Source organism: Chaetura pelagica, unplaced genomic scaffold, assembly GCF_000747805.2.
Source record: "Chaetura pelagica isolate M959 unplaced genomic scaffold, ChaPel_1.0 scaffold346, whole genome shotgun sequence".
Lineage (NCBI taxonomy): Eukaryota > Metazoa > Chordata > Aves > Apodiformes > Apodidae > Chaetura > Chaetura pelagica.
In genome coordinates this window covers 828,873-851,017 of record NW_009953797.1, presented here as the reverse complement: position 1 = coordinate 851,017, position 22,145 = coordinate 828,873, and the positions used below count along the sequence as shown (strand labels likewise).

The 22,145-nt window shown below is 35.9% G+C and overlaps 1 protein-coding gene across 1 annotated transcript in view; it reads right to left on the bottom strand.

The window, feature by feature from the left end:
* Positions 1-17,872, bottom strand: part of CCSER2 (coiled-coil serine-rich protein 2) — a 48,638-nt gene extending 30,766 nt beyond the window's left edge. The window contains exons 1-3 of the mRNA XM_010001116.1: positions 16,398-17,872; positions 15,317-15,519; positions 832-922 (exon numbers count right to left, since the gene is read on the bottom strand). Coding sequence (XP_009999418.1) covers positions 832-922; positions 15,317-15,519; positions 16,398-17,832 — 1,729 coding nt within the window. The 5' untranslated portion in view covers positions 17,833-17,872. The remainder of the gene's footprint in view (positions 1-831; positions 923-15,316; positions 15,520-16,397) is intronic.
* Positions 17,873-22,145: the final 4,273 nt, after the last annotated feature.

Sequence of the window (22,145 nt, the reverse complement as noted above, 5' to 3'; positions counted from 1 at the left end):
TCAGCAGGTAGCTAACCAGGACACCAAACAAGATAAGCCTTTTGGTACAGGGTGGGATACCACAGTGCTCCACATATTAGCTGACTCCCACTGAACTTTGAGGTAAAGCTAATACCCATCTTCACATGACAGTCACAATTCCTATGAGTAGTTCAAAACTGACCAAAAATAAATGCCCCAAGCTCTTCCAGTCCAGGATTTGAGAAAATGTGGTGGCAATAATTTGCCTTGCCTAGTTCATTCTAGTCTGGATCTGTGTTATTTTAATGGCATCTAGATACCACAATTCTCTGCCTGTGAAATATTTGCCAGCATTCTCACTGACAACAACAGTGCATAAAAGACTTCTTGAAAAACCACATCTTAAACCTTAAGGCCTCTGTTACCTGAACTATATAAAATGTATTAGAAAATATTGCCATTTTATAGAAGAAAACAAATAATGGCCTCAAAAATAATTGTATTATCATTCACCAAAATTGAAAAAATGTTGTCCCAACATTAGCTGCAGCATAAGACTGAAGGAGTAACTTTAAGCTAAAAATTTATTCTACTAAAATAATTTGAAGAAACTGTATAACAAGGTTGCATTTTTATAAAAGGCAGTAAATGTCTAAATTGAAAATTCTTCAAATGCAAAAGTTGTATTTGGGGGAACATAAATATCATACTTCCTGCATTTCAGAAAAGAGAGAGTTTGTTACTTAAAGAAAAAAACAATTTGAAAAGCACATCAGCTTATTAAAGCAGAAGTCAGAACAACACAACTCAAAAATCTCTTTAAGCCCATAATGCAGTTTCTCAATAAGATTGCTTGGCTAATTTACTAACCCTTATCATGAGGTGGGTCCTCAGGTAGGTCCACATCAAGCATGAGATCATCATCCTCAAGATCACATGAATCAAGATTATTCAAGATATCCTGCAAGAAAGAAAATGTAGTACAGAGCTGCTGTCATGATACTTCATTTACCTACTGTCACAAAAAGTTTATAGAATACAAATGGAACAAAGCTTTGAAATACACCCAATTTTGTCAGCAGCCTCCTCTCCTTAGAGGTCAAGATCAACCTTGCTCAAGATCATCCTTATGAACAATAATCATCACACTGCTACTAATACAATAACAGTGCTAGACAAAAAAAAAAGATGAAGTAAAACATTTTTCTGCCTGATGCCCACAGAATAGCCTGAAGATTTCTCAGTTCATTAATATTCTGCCTGCTCCTCACTTAGAAACACTTCAAAACTAAGCTATTTTTCTCACTTAAAATTAAAGAACAACTTTATGAAGATATTAAATCACCTTATTTTGGCTCTCTTAGCACACTGACCAGAAGTTCATAACGTTATTGAAAAGGAAAAGGGGTTTCGGAACCCTAGATTACCTTAGCTTTTTGGGCCATATTATCAGCACTAAGCTCTGCTGCCTTTCATCTTTTAAGATCATAGTTCACATAAAACTGTTTCTAAAGTAACTAGCAAGCTGTTGAGTTGCATGGGTAGGCTAAGAAAAATGAAATAAAGCATTAGCACTAAATAGGGTTATAAATATTCTATATAGTCAGGTATATTTAAAAAACAACTGTTGTGTGGGTAAGTCAAGTCAGTGTTAAAAAGACAGACCATTCCCTCTTTGTTTATTAATTCCAACTGCAGGAAAAACTCAAGAGGTCAAGGTTGTAGAATATCCAAACCATTGAGTAGCCAGATGCTGCGGCAAGCACCATGTCACTGAAAAGCCATGTCAGGCAAAAAAGTGCAGTACTTGATTAGAGAACCCAGACTCCGTTTTACTGCATTATTCACAGAAAGCCAAGCTTGTTAACACCAAGTGATTAAAACACAAAATAAATAGGTCTAAGGGGACTGTTACTGGTTATACAGCTCTAACACTTGGGCACTGTTTTCCCTTATCCCACAAATAAAAGCCATAGTTTTAAGGCCCAAGATGAGACTCAGGCACTTCACCTCTGCCTCTTTCTAAGAGCAGAAATGCAGATTTTTCTTAGGTTTAACAGCTACTCCTGAAGATGATTCATAGGACCAATACTGGTTTTGTTGTATTTCAAAGTCCTCCCAGAATAATTTTGTTTACATACAGTATTCTAAATATTTCCAGGAGAAATAGAAAAAAATAACAATGTGAAAGTAGGTTCAGGGCACTGTGAATAACAACAAAAACAACTACAGAAACACTTTCACAGAGAAACTGAAGCCATTTAAAGGAAATGAGGATTTAACATTCAGGCAAAGAAATTGCCTGTGTATACTTACATTTTGTTTCCATTAATTTATATTTTTTCAGGAACTATAAGATTTTTAACTAACATGTATTTATAAAATTATTCTGCAAAATCCCGGTGTGTTTGAGATGCAGATTTGGTTTGTTTGTTGAGGAATTGTTTCTATGTCATGCTTTGTTCTTTCAAATTAGTATGAACAAGCATTTTCTTCTTCTACTGGGGGTACCTTAATAAGCATTACAAATAAATTGCCAACAGTGGCCACAAACACATCAGAAAGTTGAAAACGTTTGTCACTGCTGTGCAAAAGCATTAAAAAAAGCATAATACAAAAGCATAGTATGTCAGAGTGTTAACTAATAAATCTAGATAAACCCCTTTACTATCTTTGTATGAGAACTTCAGAACAATGTCAGAGGAGGTCAGCAATTGAGATGCCAAACATACTTTTCTGTCAGCAGCCTATTTAATTATGTTTCCCTAATTATACATTCCTGCACCACACTCAGTCAATTCCATACCGGAACAGACAAATGTGCCTGTGAAGTCTTTGCAACAGCTGGGCCACACATTAACTCATTTTGAATTTGAGTATTACCTAATGCTATCTACTTGGGAAAGATAATATAAAAGTAGAGGTCAGCAATGTCACCTTGAAACAGCTGCAAGATAGAGTGTAGGTTTCATCAACACATTAGTGCTTACAGATCTCATATTCATAGGCCTCCATTGTTATTCTTTCTACTGTGTAATGAACTTAAGTACATTATACAGTACATGGCATTAACATTGTTAATAATATGTGCTTAACAACAATTATCATCATTAAGAGTTCTGGGCAACAAACTCAATGAAAACAAGAAATAAAAAATTCTTCAAAGGTGCATCAACTACAACCCTACAGAACAGTACATGTTGCAGCCATTATTAAAAGTTACAATCAGAGAAAAATATATTTGTATAGTTGAAAATAATAACATGAAAGAAGTATGTAACTTCACAAGGCTTATTTAGCTCTAGATTTTCAAGATGGTACAGCCTAGAAAAAGCTTGAGTTTGGGACTATGAAATCTCAAGTCAAAGTTCAGTGCTGTCCCCAGCCTCTCTCTTCAGAAAGGTTTTCAACTGGACAAAGGCAGCCATGCTTTGTTTTCTTGCAGCAACAGAACAGGAAAATAATTAAGTGAGAATAAGCTGAGAACCCCAACCTACAACAACTTGGGTTTTTTGCCTAATCTGTTGGATGCAGTGTGTTCAGAATCTTTCTCAAGAGGTAGAACTAAACTAAGTTCTTAAGACCAATGCTTTAACAACTTGAGTACTGTAGGGCAGCTATTTTTGCTGAAGCTGAACCAGTTTAAATTTCAACACAGATCTGTGTCCAGCATAATGAACTGGAATAGCAAAATATCAGTTTAATATAAAAAGCTCAGTTTCTAAAAATTCCTCATGCTACATACATCATAAGTTTTCTCTCCCACTGAAAAACAGTATTTTTCAGTCCATTAACTTAAGATCAATTTAGCTTCACAGCTGGACCTAGGCAAGAGGCCTGATTCTCAGGTTGTCCATTTCTTGAGCTAAGTATACCATGCAAATCAAAAGAAATTAAAATGTGCCCAAATTAGGATGAGGACAGATGTCTGGATTTCCCTTCTACTAAATGCAAAAGATGTGGACCAATGAAAGCTTATGACACAATGTATATTTCACTGAAAAGAAAAAAAAAAAAAAAGTAAAGGAAGAAGTCAGGCCTTGAGGTTAGTGCAGAAATACAGAGCAATTCCAGATATGCAACCCTCAACCAAATAATCTGGAGAGTGTTCACAGAACTGAGAAGAGCCTGAGGACAAATTACCAATTCAATACCATTCTTTTCACCCAAGCTATGCTATTTTGCTTGGAAAGCAATTACATTGAGGTAGTCATGAACTGACGGTGAATATTAGGAACAATGTTTTACATTTTTCCACAAGTGAAGATCTGAAATCTCATTCTTTTGCTCTACCTTTAGAAAGTAAGCTGTTAAAGGTAAATAACTATAATTACTTCTGTTAGTGATTTAGTGAGTTAGGTCTTGCTTCCAATAATAATTATGCACTTCCAAAGCCAGTGGAAAATGGAAGAAATAGCTCACATTCTATTTAAGTTTCCCATAGTGATTACTTAACTGAATAAACACAGAAATTTCTACAGTCTGATTTGCATTACTCCCTGATTTTTTTAAGGCTACATGCACAATTTCTCTCGTCTCAAAAACAATCATACAAGAGCATTTGCACATAGGTAATTTAATACAAAATGTTACAACTCCCTAAAAGCTTTGAACAACAAAAACATTAAGGGATGGATATCACCACCTTGCGGAGAAAAGTGAAACTATAGAAACTACGTACATCTGCTCAAAATTTGACAGGATTTAGGATGACTACACTTCTAATCTTACAGCAAAATATTACATCCTCTACACCATCAGTGCATAAATACCTTTCTGCCATGTCTAGTTTTGATATTAGTCACATAATAATTTCCCAGGTTACTGGCAATGCATTTCTAGAACTTCTATCTAACATGAAGGTAATCTAACTTAGTACAAAATTTTACTATTAAAACTGGTTGAATATTACAGAAGGTAAACATGCCAGAATATCTCCAGCATGTATTTTCGAAGTTGTTTACTTAAAGAACACAACAGTAATTACAGGTCACTTAGTTGAATCACAGCACATTATGGCATGCTCCATTTATTCGGTTACTGTTACCTCTCTGTAAAAACAAATCATCAATAGGTTAGACGCAGACGGCAGACTTTTGTTTAGTTACTCTTACAGTAGCATGGTGTATTCCTTTGATGAAAACATTACACCTAGTACTAGTAATGACCGATACAAAATCAGGGTTACTTCAGGACTTCCATTAGTTGAAGATTCCTTACTTATTTTTGACATTATTAGTCCTTGTGGTCAAATTCAGGCTCAATTTTTCTACATCTACCTTGAGCTGATTTCAGGTTCTCAGTAAGAGTAAACAGTTTTTCAGAAACTGCTGGAAGAGGAAGCAGAGTTATTTGTCCACGTACATTTTTATCTTCAGTTTTTTATTTTTTAATAAAATAAATAATATGGTTTTTAAAGACCACATACTAGAAGAAAGCATGACACCTAAACTTCCCTTCAGTTCTCTGAAACTGACATCCCAGCTTGGGTCAAAACTAGGTACAAAAAACAAATTCAGGAGCTACTGAAAAACTAATTAATGCATCAGAACAATTTAAGAAGTGGCTTAGAGAATTATATTTAAATGACCCTAAAAAAAAGTGTAAATTAAAAAAGGGTAAATAAAAAGCCCCCTGAATAGAATACTATAAAAATCTCCAAAATATCTTACTTTCATAGGTCTTTTGGGTAATTACTATAATTAGAACATTTTAAAAATATAATTTTACAGGAAAAAAACCCCTGAGTCTTAGAAAAACTAACATCTCTGTATTGCAACATACTTCTCTAAATTTAGAAAAGCAGTTGTCAAAGTTACTAAATCATTTAAAGCAGACATATGTCCTTGTGACATTCCGCAACAAGAAAAACAATAGCCAAACATCCTGGGCAGATGTCACCTTCATCCTTTTTCTACTACTGAAAAGACTTTATTTAGATGCAACTTTTGGTATCTATGGCGGCACGACAATGAAGGAACAATGATGTGTTTAACCCAACTCTGATGCTATGGCAATGAATGTATCACTACAAATTTAGCAATATTGATTTTGCCTAATATCACACAGGAGAAGAGAGTAATCAAAAGTAGGTCCTCCCGAGGAGCAGTGGGGAAGCCCCTTGAAACAGCAGAGGATTTAGGCCTTGAGATTGAGATAGAAAGCTCTATTTCTAGTCCAATGGAAGTAACTGATAGAAGACAGTTCTTTAGCTGATTCACACAGCAGTGGCAGTCTTCATGCTTGCAGCATCAGAAGAACAGGGCTAATCCAACACACCCTTTTAATGCTCAAGACGACCCTTTAGAACAGGGTTATGGTAGTGTATTGTACCACTAGTTGTAGTTTTTATTGCAACAAACTCATTCTCATTATTTCCCCATCCTATCACTTACCAACAAAAAGGCAAAGCTCTTTTTGTGATCATGTTATTCACAAAAATGTAGCTAAGACAGCTGAACAGACATGGTAGCTTTTATCAAAAATTTCCTCAATTCCAATAGGCTTAAGAATTACAGACTAAACAAAGCTTCTTCTACGTTATGATTTCTAAAGCCAAGAAAAACATCACAATACAGCTTTCACACACATCTCAGCAACCCAACTGCACAGTAAAGCCCTACTGCTCTAAGAAGCAGCAAGAATAAGGCTGAATAAGAGGCCTGCTACAAGACCCCTAGCTTTAAGGATTTACAGGGAAAAAGTATTCAGAAGAGCATGAAGATTAGAAAATCATCAAACAGAAGTTTAATTTATAGGATGCTGTGTTCTGGACAACAAAAAGAAAAATTAATCACAAAATAACAAACAGCTTTCAAATTATTTTTGTGAGAAGAAACCTGGGTATGTCTCCTTAGAATATAAAAAACCACCTACTCTCAAACTGAACCTTGCCAGTGTGCACTTTTTTGTCTGAACTGAAAGGTGTAGCTGTGATGCATCAGATGGGCAAATACTCACAAAAACCTAAAGAAGAACTGAAGCCTCTGCAATCATTCCTCCACAACTTGAATTCTTGTTGACAAGCAGCATCATTAGAAAATGTGAAAAGTCTCATTTTTCTCATACATAAATATATACACTAGACTTCTTCTAGCTTTAATACAACAGCTTTTCTTAGATTATATTTTCATTACATGCAACAATACATCCAAATATTTTTATTTTAAAAAAGCCAACATCAATAGTCCTGCCAGTATGGCAGAAACACCCACAAATCTTACATTAAGATAAAGAACAGTATTTTAAAACATTAGTACTTCATATTGATTCTCTGCTACCTGCAGCTAACATGAAAAAAAAAAAAAAGTCTTAAGGCATCAGAGTACCCCAGATAAAACATACTATTACTTTCTCATTAGTAGTCATATCTCCTCTGGCATGACATTTGAACACTACAATCATCACATAGCTGTAATTTCAAAACATGATGTCTTTCACCATCTACACAAGGTCATTCACCTGACTGAAAGCAGGGATCACTGCAGTGTGCTGGCACAGTTTTGAAAGAACAACAAGATTATATCATGTTTATGAAATCCTCTACACTTTCATATTTGAAATGAGAAGAAATGGTCCTGTTTTACATCTGAAAGTGATTAACATCTCTAGTTTCAGTGTGTGATAAGTCTTATGCTATACTAAAAAAGTCCTGTTTCTTTTTTCATTCTTTTGTAATTAAAACCTAGATGTGTATATGCTCAGAAAAACTAGTAGCTTTAGATGCATGAAATTCCACTGTGTTTTCACACTAGTTTACTGTGCAGTTTCATTTGCTGCATCTCTTCTGCCAAGTTAAAGAGTTTGGATTTTCCATTAAAAAGGCACGGAGTGGAATGAAAAGGATAAAAAGCTGACCACAGAAATAAGTTCAACAAGCAGAACATAAGCATGAGTAAAGGAAGAGAATTAAGGAAGAATCTGCCCAAAAAACTCAGTGAAAAGTTTGAGGGTAATACAGAAATTAACAAAGTATCATTTCAGGTACCTGAAGAATGAAAAAAAGGAAGCCGTTTTTAAAAACAACCACTGAAAGACTGGGTAAATCATTCATCTGGAGGGCAGCTAAAGGACAACTGCAAATTAAGTCAAATATGATTCAAAGCTGAGAAAAGACAGAAGGACTTCCAGGGTCTTTTTCAATGCTATTTTCAGCATTTGACAGCACCCAGATGAAGAAGAGATAAAGAAAGAAATTTAATACAAGAAGGTACGGTTAAATAAGAACTGACCAGAACTGTTAAGTGAAGGCAGACAAGAGAGACAGAAGATAAAAGACTTCTTTCACAGAGGGCAGCCAGGAAGGCACATACTATAGGGCTGAAGAGAAAAACCTATTGTAAACAACATCGGAATAACAGAGGAAACCACACAGGGAAAAGAAAGGATAGAACTCTGCAAGATACCAAACTGCCACAGTAAGAGCACTATTTTAAATGCTGTATATTGCAAGCCACATTAAATATAATTAAGCACAACATCCAAACAAGTATTTCATTGTTTTGCTCATGTAAAGGATGTGACAACAAATACAAGAACTTCCAGAACAAAGCCCAAGACATTTTATGTTTAACTATTTGCTATAACAGTCTTAAATAAAGTTTCGTTATTTGGTAGAACGTTTTTACAGAGGCATTGTATTGTTTATCATGGTTTATTGCAAGTAGATACCAAATAATTGTTAGGTTAAATTATTACACGTTTTCTCAAGAAGCAGCTACGCTTACTGCTTAGTATTTTAAGTTATTTTTAAACAGATGTCAGGCTGTGTAAGACATCTAAAAATCAATAGCATGATGAAGGGAGAGAAAGAAGAAAGCCAGAAATATTAACCATTCTGTTCAAACTTCACCAATTCATAAACAACAGCACTTTCCAAACAGGCATTGCAAGTTCAATGCCAGAGCCACAAAAAGCTTTTCCTTGACTGCCATCTAGCCTCTGGTAATGAACATACAAAAAAAGACAGTAAACAGGGGGAAAGCAATTCTGCCCAACTTCCTGCTGAATTCCCACAAAATTAAAGAGTATTTTGTAATTATTTCTTTTTCAATAGGCAGATGCTTTAAAGCAGAAAGCTTTTTCTTTACTATAGAGCACAATAACAGAAAGTCATTAGTAGTAAGCACAAGTAGTAACATAGAAGCAGCAAAAGACGAGGCAGAGCTGCCCTTTCTACTCATCACTTTCAGTCTTTATTCAGAAAAGGCTACTGATACTAGAACTTCAGCATTACTTTTAAGGTTACCTACAAATAACAGAGCATTTTACATTATAAAGCAATTTGTAATTGCTATGGATACTCTTAATTGGCAAAAATAATTTTGAATTACTCTTGCTCCACTGACTTGCCCTTGTACTCATAGTGTGAGGTTCAGCTCAGAAAAATAGGAAGGGGAAGTCCTCGAGAATCAGGAGCAAATACAATTTAAGCAGTTTACTTCCTCATAATGTCTAGGCTGCCAAAGATCTTGGATGACAGATCTGCTCATTTCTAGCCATCTGTAAAGACACACCAAACAATCTTCTTCAGCTCCCCAAATGTGTTTCAGTTTGGTTTTACAACTTCCTCTTAGGCACAGGCATCACCATTTGAAAAAACAATTAACACATGAAATACTGAAACTGAGCTATTTTAATTTAAAAATCCAATGATAATTGAAAGACTGTATCAGCCACCTCAGGCTTCAAATAACTCCCAGCTGAGAATGAAACCAAACCATAATCTCAAAATTCAGAGGAACACCATGGGCAGGGCTGCTACAAGGAAAATAATTAAGTTTCCTCCATAGAGTAATTTTTAATTATTCCCTAGCTAGGTTTTTAGTGTCATCTGGATACAACTTGTTACACAGCATTAATGTGTTCCATTCTTATACAGTCAGCTTAATACATTTACTTCTAATTGAAAACAAATAATCCTCAAAGACCTCCTAGCTATTTTTGAGTAATTGTTTTGACCAGACTCTAAATGAATTGCCACCAACACAGGAAGCCTCGTCACTTACTTGCACTGTCACAACATATTCTCACTACATTGCCCTGATGCATTTCAATACTGTGTACCAAGAACACAAAAACACTGAAATGCTGTTTACTCAGAATCACCCCACACGTGGAAAAGTGGCGCTTTGACAAATTGCCACTCTCAAGGAGGGTGACAATTAGAGCTACCAGGTGATATCAGATGGCAGTTGGTAGTAATATGGCCTGAATGCTCTAAGTGTCCATGAGTTAAAGGGCATCCCCTATTTAAAACCATGGGGACAGTCAGACTGAAACTGGGTGTGTGCATTTCATTCACAGGGACACAGGGACCCTCCTTATGCATTTCAACAAAAAACAATTTGGAAAAAGATTAATCACCAGTGTTCCCAGAACTTATTAGGACACAATATGAGGTGAAAAGGAAAAGTAAAAGGAAACTGCATGCCTATCTAGGTTTTTAATTAAGTCATCTGTAAAACATTCAGAAAACCAGTTACATGGGTAAGATGTATGCCTCCAATTTATGGTTTGTTTTTCTTGTTTTTCTTGTTTACATTGACAGCTTTGAGAAATATCTCAACTTTAAGACTACCATTTTCTCCAGGAACATGTTTACCCACTCACTATGATTTCAAAATTTCCTAGGAGTAAGGAAAATATGTGAGACTTAAAAATTTAGCAATACTGTTAGATAAAGTATACTAGAGTTATTCTGAAGTCCTTCAGTTACTGAAAAATAATGTTACTTGGCAGAATAAAGAAAAAAATGAAAAGGAATAGCTATAAGCTCACATTAAAATGTAAGATGCAGTTACCAACTCATACAGAAAAAATTACTACAAGTTTATAAAATAAAAACTGCTGGTTTCTCCCAGTATTCTCATCTTTCACGCACCAAATCAACTGCTGCTCTCACTCCACCACACAAATTCAAAGCTGTCATTATCAGCTACCACAAATGAAACCCTTGAAGTTACCTTACTTTGTATTACCAGTCAAAGCAGCATGGGATTTACTGTGTCAGTTCTGAATCAAGCAGCTCTCAAAGGCATATATGCTTTCCCATCCCTAGGGAAAAAAGGTAATTTGCCATAAAAGCTTGTTCACAAAACATCATGCCTTTCAAAGCAACATCACAAGAGGTTTGTGCTCTGTAATACAGTGATATAACCTCTTAATAATATTTGACAGCAGGGACACGTACATCACACAAGACAGAGATGCTATCTCATTAAGGAATTCAATTTCTCACTACCTCCCATTGCTGTAATAGCTCAGCTCTGAAGATGAAGACTAGAGTGGCAGTGGGAGGGTAGGCAGTGACTATTTCCCCTCTGAAGTCTTTACCTCTGAAATCACAGTTGTGAGTTTCATAATATGTCCTTTCTCTGCCATGAGCTGAAAACTGTCTGCAAGCAAACCGCTGGAAGAATGGTTGAGGAACCTTGCTAACAGAATATATAGAAAAAAGTTTGTACTCTTAGTTCTGTATTAAGACAAGAAATGATAGACTGAGTTTTATATTGCAGTTGCACATTTTTCTTCTAAAAGCTTAACTGTGGACACATTAATCAGTGATGGACTCCCACCAATTTAATATCCATAAATAGTATATGATCATAATGAAGACTAAATGCAAAAAGGTGACACTGCTTTTTGGGGCTTTGAAATCAGAAACAAGCAAACAAATGTTTTTTCCAAATATGAATTTATACTTAACTGAAGGGTTTTTTTAGAAACTGAGGATTTGAAAAACAAATGCCAGAGATTTCTATTCTTGTAATATCGTAAAAATGAAAGCAAGCTATTGTTATAACTTAATGGTTAAGTCAGCATAATTTTTGTCAGATTTGAAACACAGCTTGAAGACATCAGGACAAAATAGTGTGGAACTTAACCTTATCAGCTTAAGCAGATGGGGTGCCAGCAACGCTAGCTTCAGATATATGCACACGGATGCAAGCCAATGAGAAACACCTTTCAAGGCTGATGTGTATGACATTCCAAGCCCAAAGTCACTGTTTTTCTGAGCAGGAAGTTTGAACCACTTCAGAAGACAGAGTAAGACAAACTAAACATTAAGTAAGAAAACACGTAGGCAAATATTGTCTATGTTGCTAATTTACAGAGACAACTTAACTGTATGCTAAGCATCAGTCTTCCCACGCAGAACTGAATAGAAATAACATCAGTTATTAGGTGTTTAGTAGCATACCAACAGTTGAAAGGAGTATAAGGAATATAAATGAAACAAATGCTTAAAAACTTGAAGGAAGCTCAATTCTTAGAGTGCTACCCAATAGATAGCAAATTTCAATTTACTCTTTGTTAGTAAATTTCAATTCCAGTAAAATTCCAGTAAAAACTGGAAATGAAACAGAAGGAGGGACAAGGAAATAAATGGTTTTGTTACACAATTAGAGAATACAAACTTCTTCATTCTGACAAGGTCTCAAGAACACCTCATGTTCTACTCAGCTGTAAGTCCCTATGACATCATCTTATGAGGTTATTTAGATTTTTCTAACTTAAAAGCCCCAACATTTGATTGCACATTTTCTCCACAGCTATTGGCACAGTTAGTGAAGAACACAAAGACTGTCTCTATAGAAGCCAATTTTTTTTTCACTCCCTGTCCTTAAAACACAGATCTATTGAAACTAGCAAACATCTGCTTTTCTCCTCCCAAAAAATCAACTAAAAGATTAAGTAGATAGCAAGTCCCTTCCATCACCTTCCTATTCCAATTGCAACTCCAGAGAGCTAGTTAAAATCCTCTTTTCAAAGAAAGTCAAAATACTTCTAATATAAGATTACCTAATAAGAGCTGCACTGCTATCTACAGAAAAATTTAGGAAAAGTCTGTAATATTTGTTGATACTAAGGATGATAACAGCTTAAAAACTAAAAATACAACAGCAGGGCAGAAATTAAAAACAAGGTGATTTTTGCTCTCAACACTACCAATTACTCACCATTTAATTACCTGAATTGTTATTCAGCTACATTGCTTCTACTCACCCCAGCCTGATGCCACAAAAACTACAGAACTAACTATCTGCTTTGGAGATTTTCATGGAAATACTAGTTCCAGGGGGCAGTCAAGGTTGGCATTAGCTCAAGCACTCAAAATTCTTAAATCTGACTCTTAACTGGATTGTGATACACAGATATTAACTTTTACCCTCACTGCACTAGAGGATGGAAACTGCATAATTTGGTCACACACCTGCCAGCAATCAAAATACCTGATGTGCTGACTAATCACAGTAATTATTCTCAACGCAGTTCTATTTTTTCTAACCTGTCTTTACACTCCCTGCCCGCAGAGAAAAGGAAAATCATGGAACAAAAGCTTAGATTAACCTACCCAAGAATCTAATTCTTCAGGAATGAAAAGCTATCAGAAATTTTTCTGCATCTTCAGAAGAAAAATGAGTGTTAAATCTCCAGGCTAAAGAAATCAAATGTAACATGCTTCCCACCAAGACCAGGAAGCACGGGGAAAAAAATACAACAAAAACCACCACTAAAAGGCAAATCAACAAACATTTCAGAGCTAAAACTTCCCCTCAAAAATGAAGCTAACTGAAAATATATTTCTGTCTTGTATATATAAAAGACGTATTATTGATGTTTCTCTCATTCAAGATAAAAAAAATAAAGAATCACTGTACAGCAAGCATCGTAATTCTGGAAAAACACTAACAGGATAAAATCAAAATACAGGTGGAAAAAGCACATGACTCTCTAGATTCAACAGGCAGTCTTAAAACTACCTTCTTTCTCCACCTCCTCTAAACCTAGTAAATTCGTTGAATTTTTAAGTCCTCTCTAAAACATATTTACTTTCAGTAAAGGAAGAAATAAATACAAGTAGTTGAAAAGCTTCTAATGTACCTCTGCTCTATAAGGCTTACACCAGCTTCTGTCAATAAGAGCACTGATTGACTATCAATTTATGCACAAGCAAATTAATGCATGGAGGTTACATGCATCAAAACCAATGTCTTTCATTTGTCTGATAAATTTCAGCGTATGTATCAAAAATATCTATATTTTAAAATTATGAAAGACAAAGGTTAAAAATTTGCTTTCTTCCGTGGCATGTGCATGCACGTGTCTGGGGAAAAAAGGTACCTGTTTTTGCAGTGACCTACGTTAAACCTTTCTGTCCCCCAAAACATGAAAAAGCTACAAAGTTCATACAGAAAAAGTCTCAAGCAGTTTTTCCAAGCTGGCCACAACTACCATGAAAACTTAATAACCATTTCTAAATTCTTTAAAACATTACACCCCAACATTGTAATTTAAGACAGAAAACAAACAATACTACAAGCAGGTGAAAATATATCAGGAATTTGTTTGTACTTGTTACACATATCAATGTAATTTCACAGCTACACTCAATTTTCAGGAGAAATTTCTTGTTGTTCTGCTTTTGGACTAGTACAGTCAATCCAAATAAGATTATAAATTGATGTCTGAGCAGGTGTCACAAATCCTGTCCTAGTCCAAAACTGGCATCTACCTTACTAAACTGGTGGTAGTGACACAGTATCTAACACACCTGAAGCACATGAAGCATGACGCATTGCTCCTACGGAATTTTGTTACAAGTTCTGACTGTTAAGTATCATACTAATAAAATCTGAGTTGTGTAATTCAAAACAGTGCTTGGATAAATGAATATGAACAGTGAAAAGGGATGATGGACAGACAGACAAGATTTTCCTCAAGTCCATTGAAATTCCAGACTTCGCTCCCTGCATGCAGTGCTGTGACTCTTCAGCTGAAACAACTCACCATCCACTCTTCATGCTTCTGGCAGATCAGTTATAAACGTAGCAGTAAGAACAAGGTTGTTATGCATCTTGTGTATCACACTACAGTCAGGTGTCTACTGTAAAGGTTCTGAGCTTGAACAAACTGAGAAATCAAAATAAACGTTGGTTCAACAGGGTCTGAATACATACACAGTACAGACACAAGATGGTGGAAGAAGTCAGAAAGGCGACTGGTATTTTATTTCATTTTCACTCCTAGGTTTATAGACTGGTCGGTGATATTTAACCTAACATTTGCAGGAATTAATTAGCTTATATTCTGTGAGCACTACCATGAGATTGCATTAGGAAGGACCTGCTCTGTCCTAACTTGAGAGTAAGGAAAATAAATGTATGTAAATAGCCTAACCAAGGTCACCTGTTCAGAAACACAAACTTAAAAAAAAATAATCTATCAACTACAGAGGAAAGAGGAAACAACTATGAAGTGAAAAATACGTTAACTCTATTTTTTAAATATACTTAATAATCAATGAACTAAAAGCACTAGAATTATGCAACTTATGCACATAAATACATACTATGCTGTTCATTTCTGAAGATTCATAACTTCCACAAGGATGGACACTTCCAATAGGTTCCAGTCCTTCTTCATCCCACATATACGTGCCATCAGAGCTGTCAGATGGAGAAAGCTCAAAAGAGGAACCAGCTCTGTAATTCATCTCTGGAGAAATCACACTCTTGGAAGTATGCTTTGTGCTTTCACTGTTGTCATCCACTGCTTAAAGAAAACAGGAATAGTCAAGATTCCAGAAACAATCCAATTAATCCAATTAATTAATCCAATTAATGTGTGTGTTATTGGTGCGTTAACTTTTCTGAAACTGTACTGTTACAGAAATCTCTGAAAGAATTCTGTCATATTGTTCACTCTTCCTGGAGGGGAAAAAAAGCTCAAGCTGGTTTGGCAGCTATAACTAAGCATCCTTCCAACCTACCTCCTTGCCAGCCTTTTACACTGCTTAATTCACTCCCCATAAAAGGATTCAGAATTCTAGTAAGCAGCTTTCAACATTAGAGGGTGGATGCAAATATAGATTCTTTGAATTCAATTGTAACTTCTCTCAAAACAAGTGTGTATTAAGAGAAGCCCACCAAGGACTTTAAAATGCAGCTTTTAAAACCATCTTCTGTCTCTTCCACTAAGTTTTAAAGAATACAGCATGCCTCTGGAAAAAAAGACATTCATATCTATTATTTAACTGATGTAATTTGACATCCTACACTTACTCCCACTACCTATGAGTGGTTACACCTCAAGGGTCAGAAAGTGGGTGGAGGGAAAGAAATTTCCTTAAATTAACACTAGTCCAGAGAAAGAAATGGCAAAGCAAAGATATGAGGAATCCCACAACCCTACCACAAGCATGGTTAAATGAGGCACTCTAATCTCAAAGAAAAAAAAACTCTTCAGAGTCATGCCTGGCAAAGGTAACTATCACATGGAAAAAGCACTGTAAGAAAATAAAATGGGCCAGCATAGAGCCAAGTTCCATTCTGAAACAATTCACAATCGATGGGTAATTTATACAACACCTTAAGTATTAACAGAACCTTGAATTAGTACCTAAAATTTCAAACAGAACATTAAGTATTTACCAGACACGTTTATATCAAGCCAGTCATCAGCATTACCACAGGATCCTCCACCTTCCTTGAGAGAAGTGAACGGCTCGATGGATGTGATGCTCATGTGCTCTAACTCTTGAAGGCAGCTTTCCTTTTGCTCTATTTGTGTAGTTCTGTTGGGGTCTTCTATATCTATGAAATCATCACTGAAGTCTTCACTCAAATCATTTTTTTCAGATGATGACAAAGAAGATATAGATATTTCATCTCCATCATCACTCATACACATGACTTTTGATCCATGTTTCCCCATACTTTCATGCAGGCCCTGATCAGATTCTGCTCTTTGAGCACTGCTCTCTAAAATGCTGCTCTTCTCAATTGCTCTGTTAATATTTGTTGAAATTTCAGAGGTCTGCACGAGGGATGTGTCAGGAGTTGTACTTTTGCTGCCATCCACAACAGTGTTTCCAGCAAATTGCTGCCTGGTGGGCTTCAGCAGAGAAGGCCGACTCAATCTGTATCCAAAAGATGGTGCTGACCCAGATCCATTTGACAGTGGGGGCTTCTTTGCACAAGGAGCTGATGTGCCAGAATACGGCCTGGTAAATCCATACTTCACAGGTTCATTTCCATTTGGTACATCCAACTGGCGGGCATTTCTTGACAACAGAGTCGATCTCTGAGATGTCCTGGCAGCTACATTTTGACTATGATAAGGCCTTGTAAGATCCACAGCTTTGTTAAAGGAATGTGACCTGGTTAAGGATGCAGTGGGAAGGAAAGAATTCTGAATGGAATGTGAAAAACTTTGTGATCTTACCATTTTTTCACAGGAAAAAGCCTTGCTACTGTCTGTAGATTGTGCCAGGCTTTCTCCTGAATTTGTCCTTGTGGCACTGGAATTAGATCTAGGTCTCTGCAAGCCTACCACCGGCCTGTTTCCATAAAATCCATTTAAATTGGATTTTGGAGCACTGAGTCCAGAATACGGGGTCCTCCCTGACAGGGTGCCTTTGGTGAATTTTGCTGAACCAGAGAGTCCAGGCAAAGACTTTGGGTTTAATTCCTCAGTATTAGATACAAACATACTGGTTTGCTTTGCTGCTTTTGAGGCAACCGAAGTACTGTTCAAACCCACCCTGAGCACATCGTTACCCAGCGCTCCTTGAGACTGAGAATACCTCTCGGAATCAATTAATTTTTCGTTACAATTATATTTAGAGTTGGTCTCTCTCTCGTTTTGATCATGAAGTTGATATTTATTGGGTTTTTTCCAGTTGAAAGAATAGGAAGACATGCGCACTGTGCCATTGTGCTTGCTGAAGTCTTTGCCACCATTACTTCCTGCTAAACCAACAGCCGTCCCATTTGGCACAGGTTGCAAGACATTTCCTAAAGTTTTCATTCCATATTTCGGTAGCCTGGAAACCAAGGATGTCCTGGTTTGATTTTTTTCTTCCATGAGCTACTGGGTACATTGGTCCTTATAGGGTGATTGAATCTGAGGAAAAGAAAGAATGTATTAGATCTCAGTCAAAAATATATTAATCAACACCATTGTACACACATTTGCAACTATGGTTACTACATTGCTATTCCCAACTCTACCATGATGATACAAAGTAACTCACACACATTTTCTGAACTCCAGAGAAATACGTCACAAACAGCAGCCATTTGCCAGCAACGTTATTCCGGTCACAGCTCCCTCACCCAACTTTCATTCTTTAGATATACCGCTTTTTTCCCTTCCTTTTGAAATTGATAAAATATGCTTGAAATAGGGTTGGGTTGATTGGGTTTTCCATTTACCTATTTTGAGTAGCAAACTGATTTTTTCAATTGTATTACAATTATTAAATTGCATACTTAAGACTTCATATTTTGAAAATCCCACAAACTGAACACAACACAAATCTGTGGCCAGCAATGTAAAACTGCAAAAACTATAATGTAACATCTAATTACAAGCTAAATTTTGGATTTTTTTTTTCAGATTCCCCAATGTCTATGTTACAAGATACAAAGTTATGACTCATCATTCACCTTGACCACAGCATCATTTTTTATTTTTGCCAGATATCTGATAGATATCCCCAATTCAAGATGGAAATTCCTAGCAGTTCTTTTTTTTTTCCTCTTTGTACAGAAACTATAGTCTACTTCGGCTATTTTCTTATAAATGTCCAAGACTTGAGTGACAGGGCAACAGTTGCATGAGGTCAGCATGTCAGTGAACAAATTCAGAAGTTCTACTTCTCTGCAGTGACACTTGCTCATATAACCTTCACCACAGATATAAGATATAAAAAAGATAATCATAGCACTCACACATTCCTTTACATCTTGAATTTTGGTCCCATCTTCCTGATTTGCAATACTGGGGACTACACCATTGTCCTTAATAAAGATTTGTTCTATCTCACCTTATTGTCAAGTCATTCTGATCTATTTTGTATCACATGTATAAAGTCATATTTGCTATAGAGAACTATCTTTGTCTCAAAAAATTGTGTTGAGAATTTAAGTCTCTTTGCTCTGACATAATAGAATTATCATAGAATTATATAATTGTTTTGGTTGGAAAAAAATTTAGGATCATAAAATCCAACCGTTAACCTAGCACACTGGAACACCACCACTAAACCAAAGATACATAGCTTTTTGCTTCTTCCACACTCATCCACGTATCAATCCTATTATTTGGACAACTAACTCTATCACCCTTTTGTACATAATTTAGTCTGTTTTTCCTGGTTATACAATATGAACAACTTATCTAACTGCTATTATTGTCTGAACTGCAAGGCCTTAAGAGGTCTCCAAGTTTCAATGTTGCACCTGAAGACAAAGTTTCACTCTAGTGTTACACACTGTATTTGCAAGACCAGGTTCCTGTTTTTTTTGAAGACAGTTGTAAAAGGATAAAGAATATCTTGCTTTTGCTAGCCTGGAGTTCATGTTTTCATCAGTTCACCCCCTTTTCTTATAATGGTGTCAAGACATAAGATTTCAGGCATTCACATGCTATTCCCTGAAACTTTTATCCATGTTTCTCTTTTCAGACCTACACACAGCTGACAGGACTGAAAAAAAACAGGAAAATTTTTAAACCAAGACCATCATGGTAAGAATTAACACATAACAAGTAATTATACTTATTCAAGGTACCGGAAATAACATTTGTAACCACAGGAAGAACTACCTTAAAGTGCATCACTCCCCGAGCCGCAAGACCTCTCTAAGAAACATGTAAGAGAAAATCAAAGTGGCATTAGATTAACTCAAACTGAAGTAGCCTTAGGATTTTTTAAAAGAAAAGAATGCCCCAGAGCTGTACTTCTGAAAGTATATCTGCATTAAAAAGATAAAGAGAGAGAAACATACTCAGAGACATGGCTTTTTAGGGGCTTCTAACCTACTAAAAATCCCAGAATCCACATGCTACGCTGGTAGTGCACACTTCTTTTTATAAACACACAAAGCCAGAGTTTCCAAATACAAGGTGAATTCTTGCACAGCAGAGACATAACCCTCACCAAAGCAGCACCTAAGTATTTCCCCTTGGAAACTGAAAAGCATTTAACCCATCACACGTAACACGTACTTGTATAGGGATCTAAGTGTCTAATGTTACACATCTCGAAAACACTGACCAACGTCACCTACTAAGAAAAGCATTCACAGTGTCTCATTATCTGTTTCCATAAAAAAGAAACTTGCCCATAGTGTATTTAAACACCTTGTAAATGAAAAAAAAAAAAAAGTATAACGTACACGTACTTTTTTAATAACTCCACGCATAAAAACATGGCCTTTAACATCATGATGCATTGACAGCAAGCATCATATTGCAGATCCATCAAAAGATATCCCAACTCCACCAAAAAGGCTCCAGTCTTGTAAAGATATCTTCCAAATTAAAAAGTTAAATTAGAAAGCTGCTAATTTAACTTTCATGCTTTATGGATAATTCCCATTTCACATCTGTCTACCATCTCTTAGGTGACTGCAAAATTTAAATGCGGCCTTTTAATAAGATTACTTTAATCCTCCACCAAGTGATGCAAATTAAACTTGAAAATGAGACCTTTCAGTTGTCTAGGAAGAGTGGTTGCTCATTTATCTTTAATTAGGGAAAGAACAAATATTATCTTTAAGAAAACCATACGGATTGCTTAAAACACTTCAGGTTATTAAACAAAAAGACTGCCTACAAGCAATACTTGCCCATGTTTTGTTAACTACGTAAGTAACTACTGTGTAACCTCTTCAATTTTAGTTGCATTTGTTTGGTTGAAATACAATGCCATAAAAAAACCCAAACAATCACAAGAAAACAACAACTTTACAGTGTGGAGTTTGGCAGATGTTCCTTTTCCCAGAAAACTGGAAATTGTCTTATTAAGTTTGTAAACATCCTCAACATTGACATATATTTACCATGAGAAATTAAATTACTCTAAAATTGAAATTCCCTTATCAAGAAGCATAGTAAATGCAAGTTACAGTATGATCTCTGCATCCCATGAAACTCAGATTCAATTCAAGTCATATCCTGCTGTATTATAAAGAAATTAAAACTGTTTTGAGACTTCTGCAATCTATGGATTTTTTTAAAACAGGTATTTGGGCAAACTAGCCTGATATGTTTTGCCTTGAGAAATACATTATCTAGAGCACACAAGCCTAATCAGGAATTAAACTAATTATAAAGAGCCTAGTCTTACATAATGATCCAGGGAAAAGGAATTAAAACGTACAAACCCTCTCTGAAGTATAATCTGAATTAACTGAAAAGCTGCTACATTCTTACCTTCAAGGATATTCAAGATCCTGGTGATAAGCAACAGGATACTAATTCTCACTCTCCTTTGTGTTTTCTGTATAGGATTATTTATACCTCGGCAAGATCCTCCGATGTTACTTTCAACCACAAACACAACACTGACTTTCACTTCATTCACAGACTGCTCCAACAACACCAGGGAGGCAGCTGCCTATATATTAGCTTCTCAGCAAAGCTTTGTTTTGCATCCGAGACTCCGCCCTACATGTAGTGCATTTATTATACAGAAGACAGTTTAAGGTTCTTACATTCCCATGTTTAGGCACCTTTAAAATACTGTGATCCCTATGATCCATGCCATCAAAAAGCTAATAGCATTTTCAAGTTCCAAACAACTCATTACTATGAATGGGACTCAATCCCCCTCTCTTTGTCATAGCACTGTGGAATAAACAGCTTGTGGATGAAAAATATCTGACAGACTGATGACAGAAGAGAGCAGTTCTGCAGAACTATTGCTATGCCAACAGTTTCAGATCTATGTTTCATTCTTCTCTGCAATTTTAAGACCATCTAAATAATAAACAAAAAATACTGAGAAGCTAACTTAAGATGCTTTTCTTAGAGCAATGTCCTTTCCAGCATGAAGAATTTTTTCTTAAGGCAGAGATGAACACAAGTTTGTGTAACAGGATTGTGCTGGAAAACCAAAACAGTCAACACCTTGCTGCTTCTGGATAACAAAAATGGTACTTTCCTGTAGAAAGCTAGCAGCTTCAGTGGTACACAAGCTTCCTTTCCTACCCAGAAAGATCATGTCAGTTGGTGTCTGTATATTAGCAAATACTAATTATTAATCAATTTTTTGCTATTTGGTGTGAGCAGACTGGCAGAATGACTGCTATGAAGCTCTGTGAATAAATGAATTATTTGTAGTTCTGTCATCATGTGCTGGATGTAACTGAAGCCAATGAAGTTTAATGACC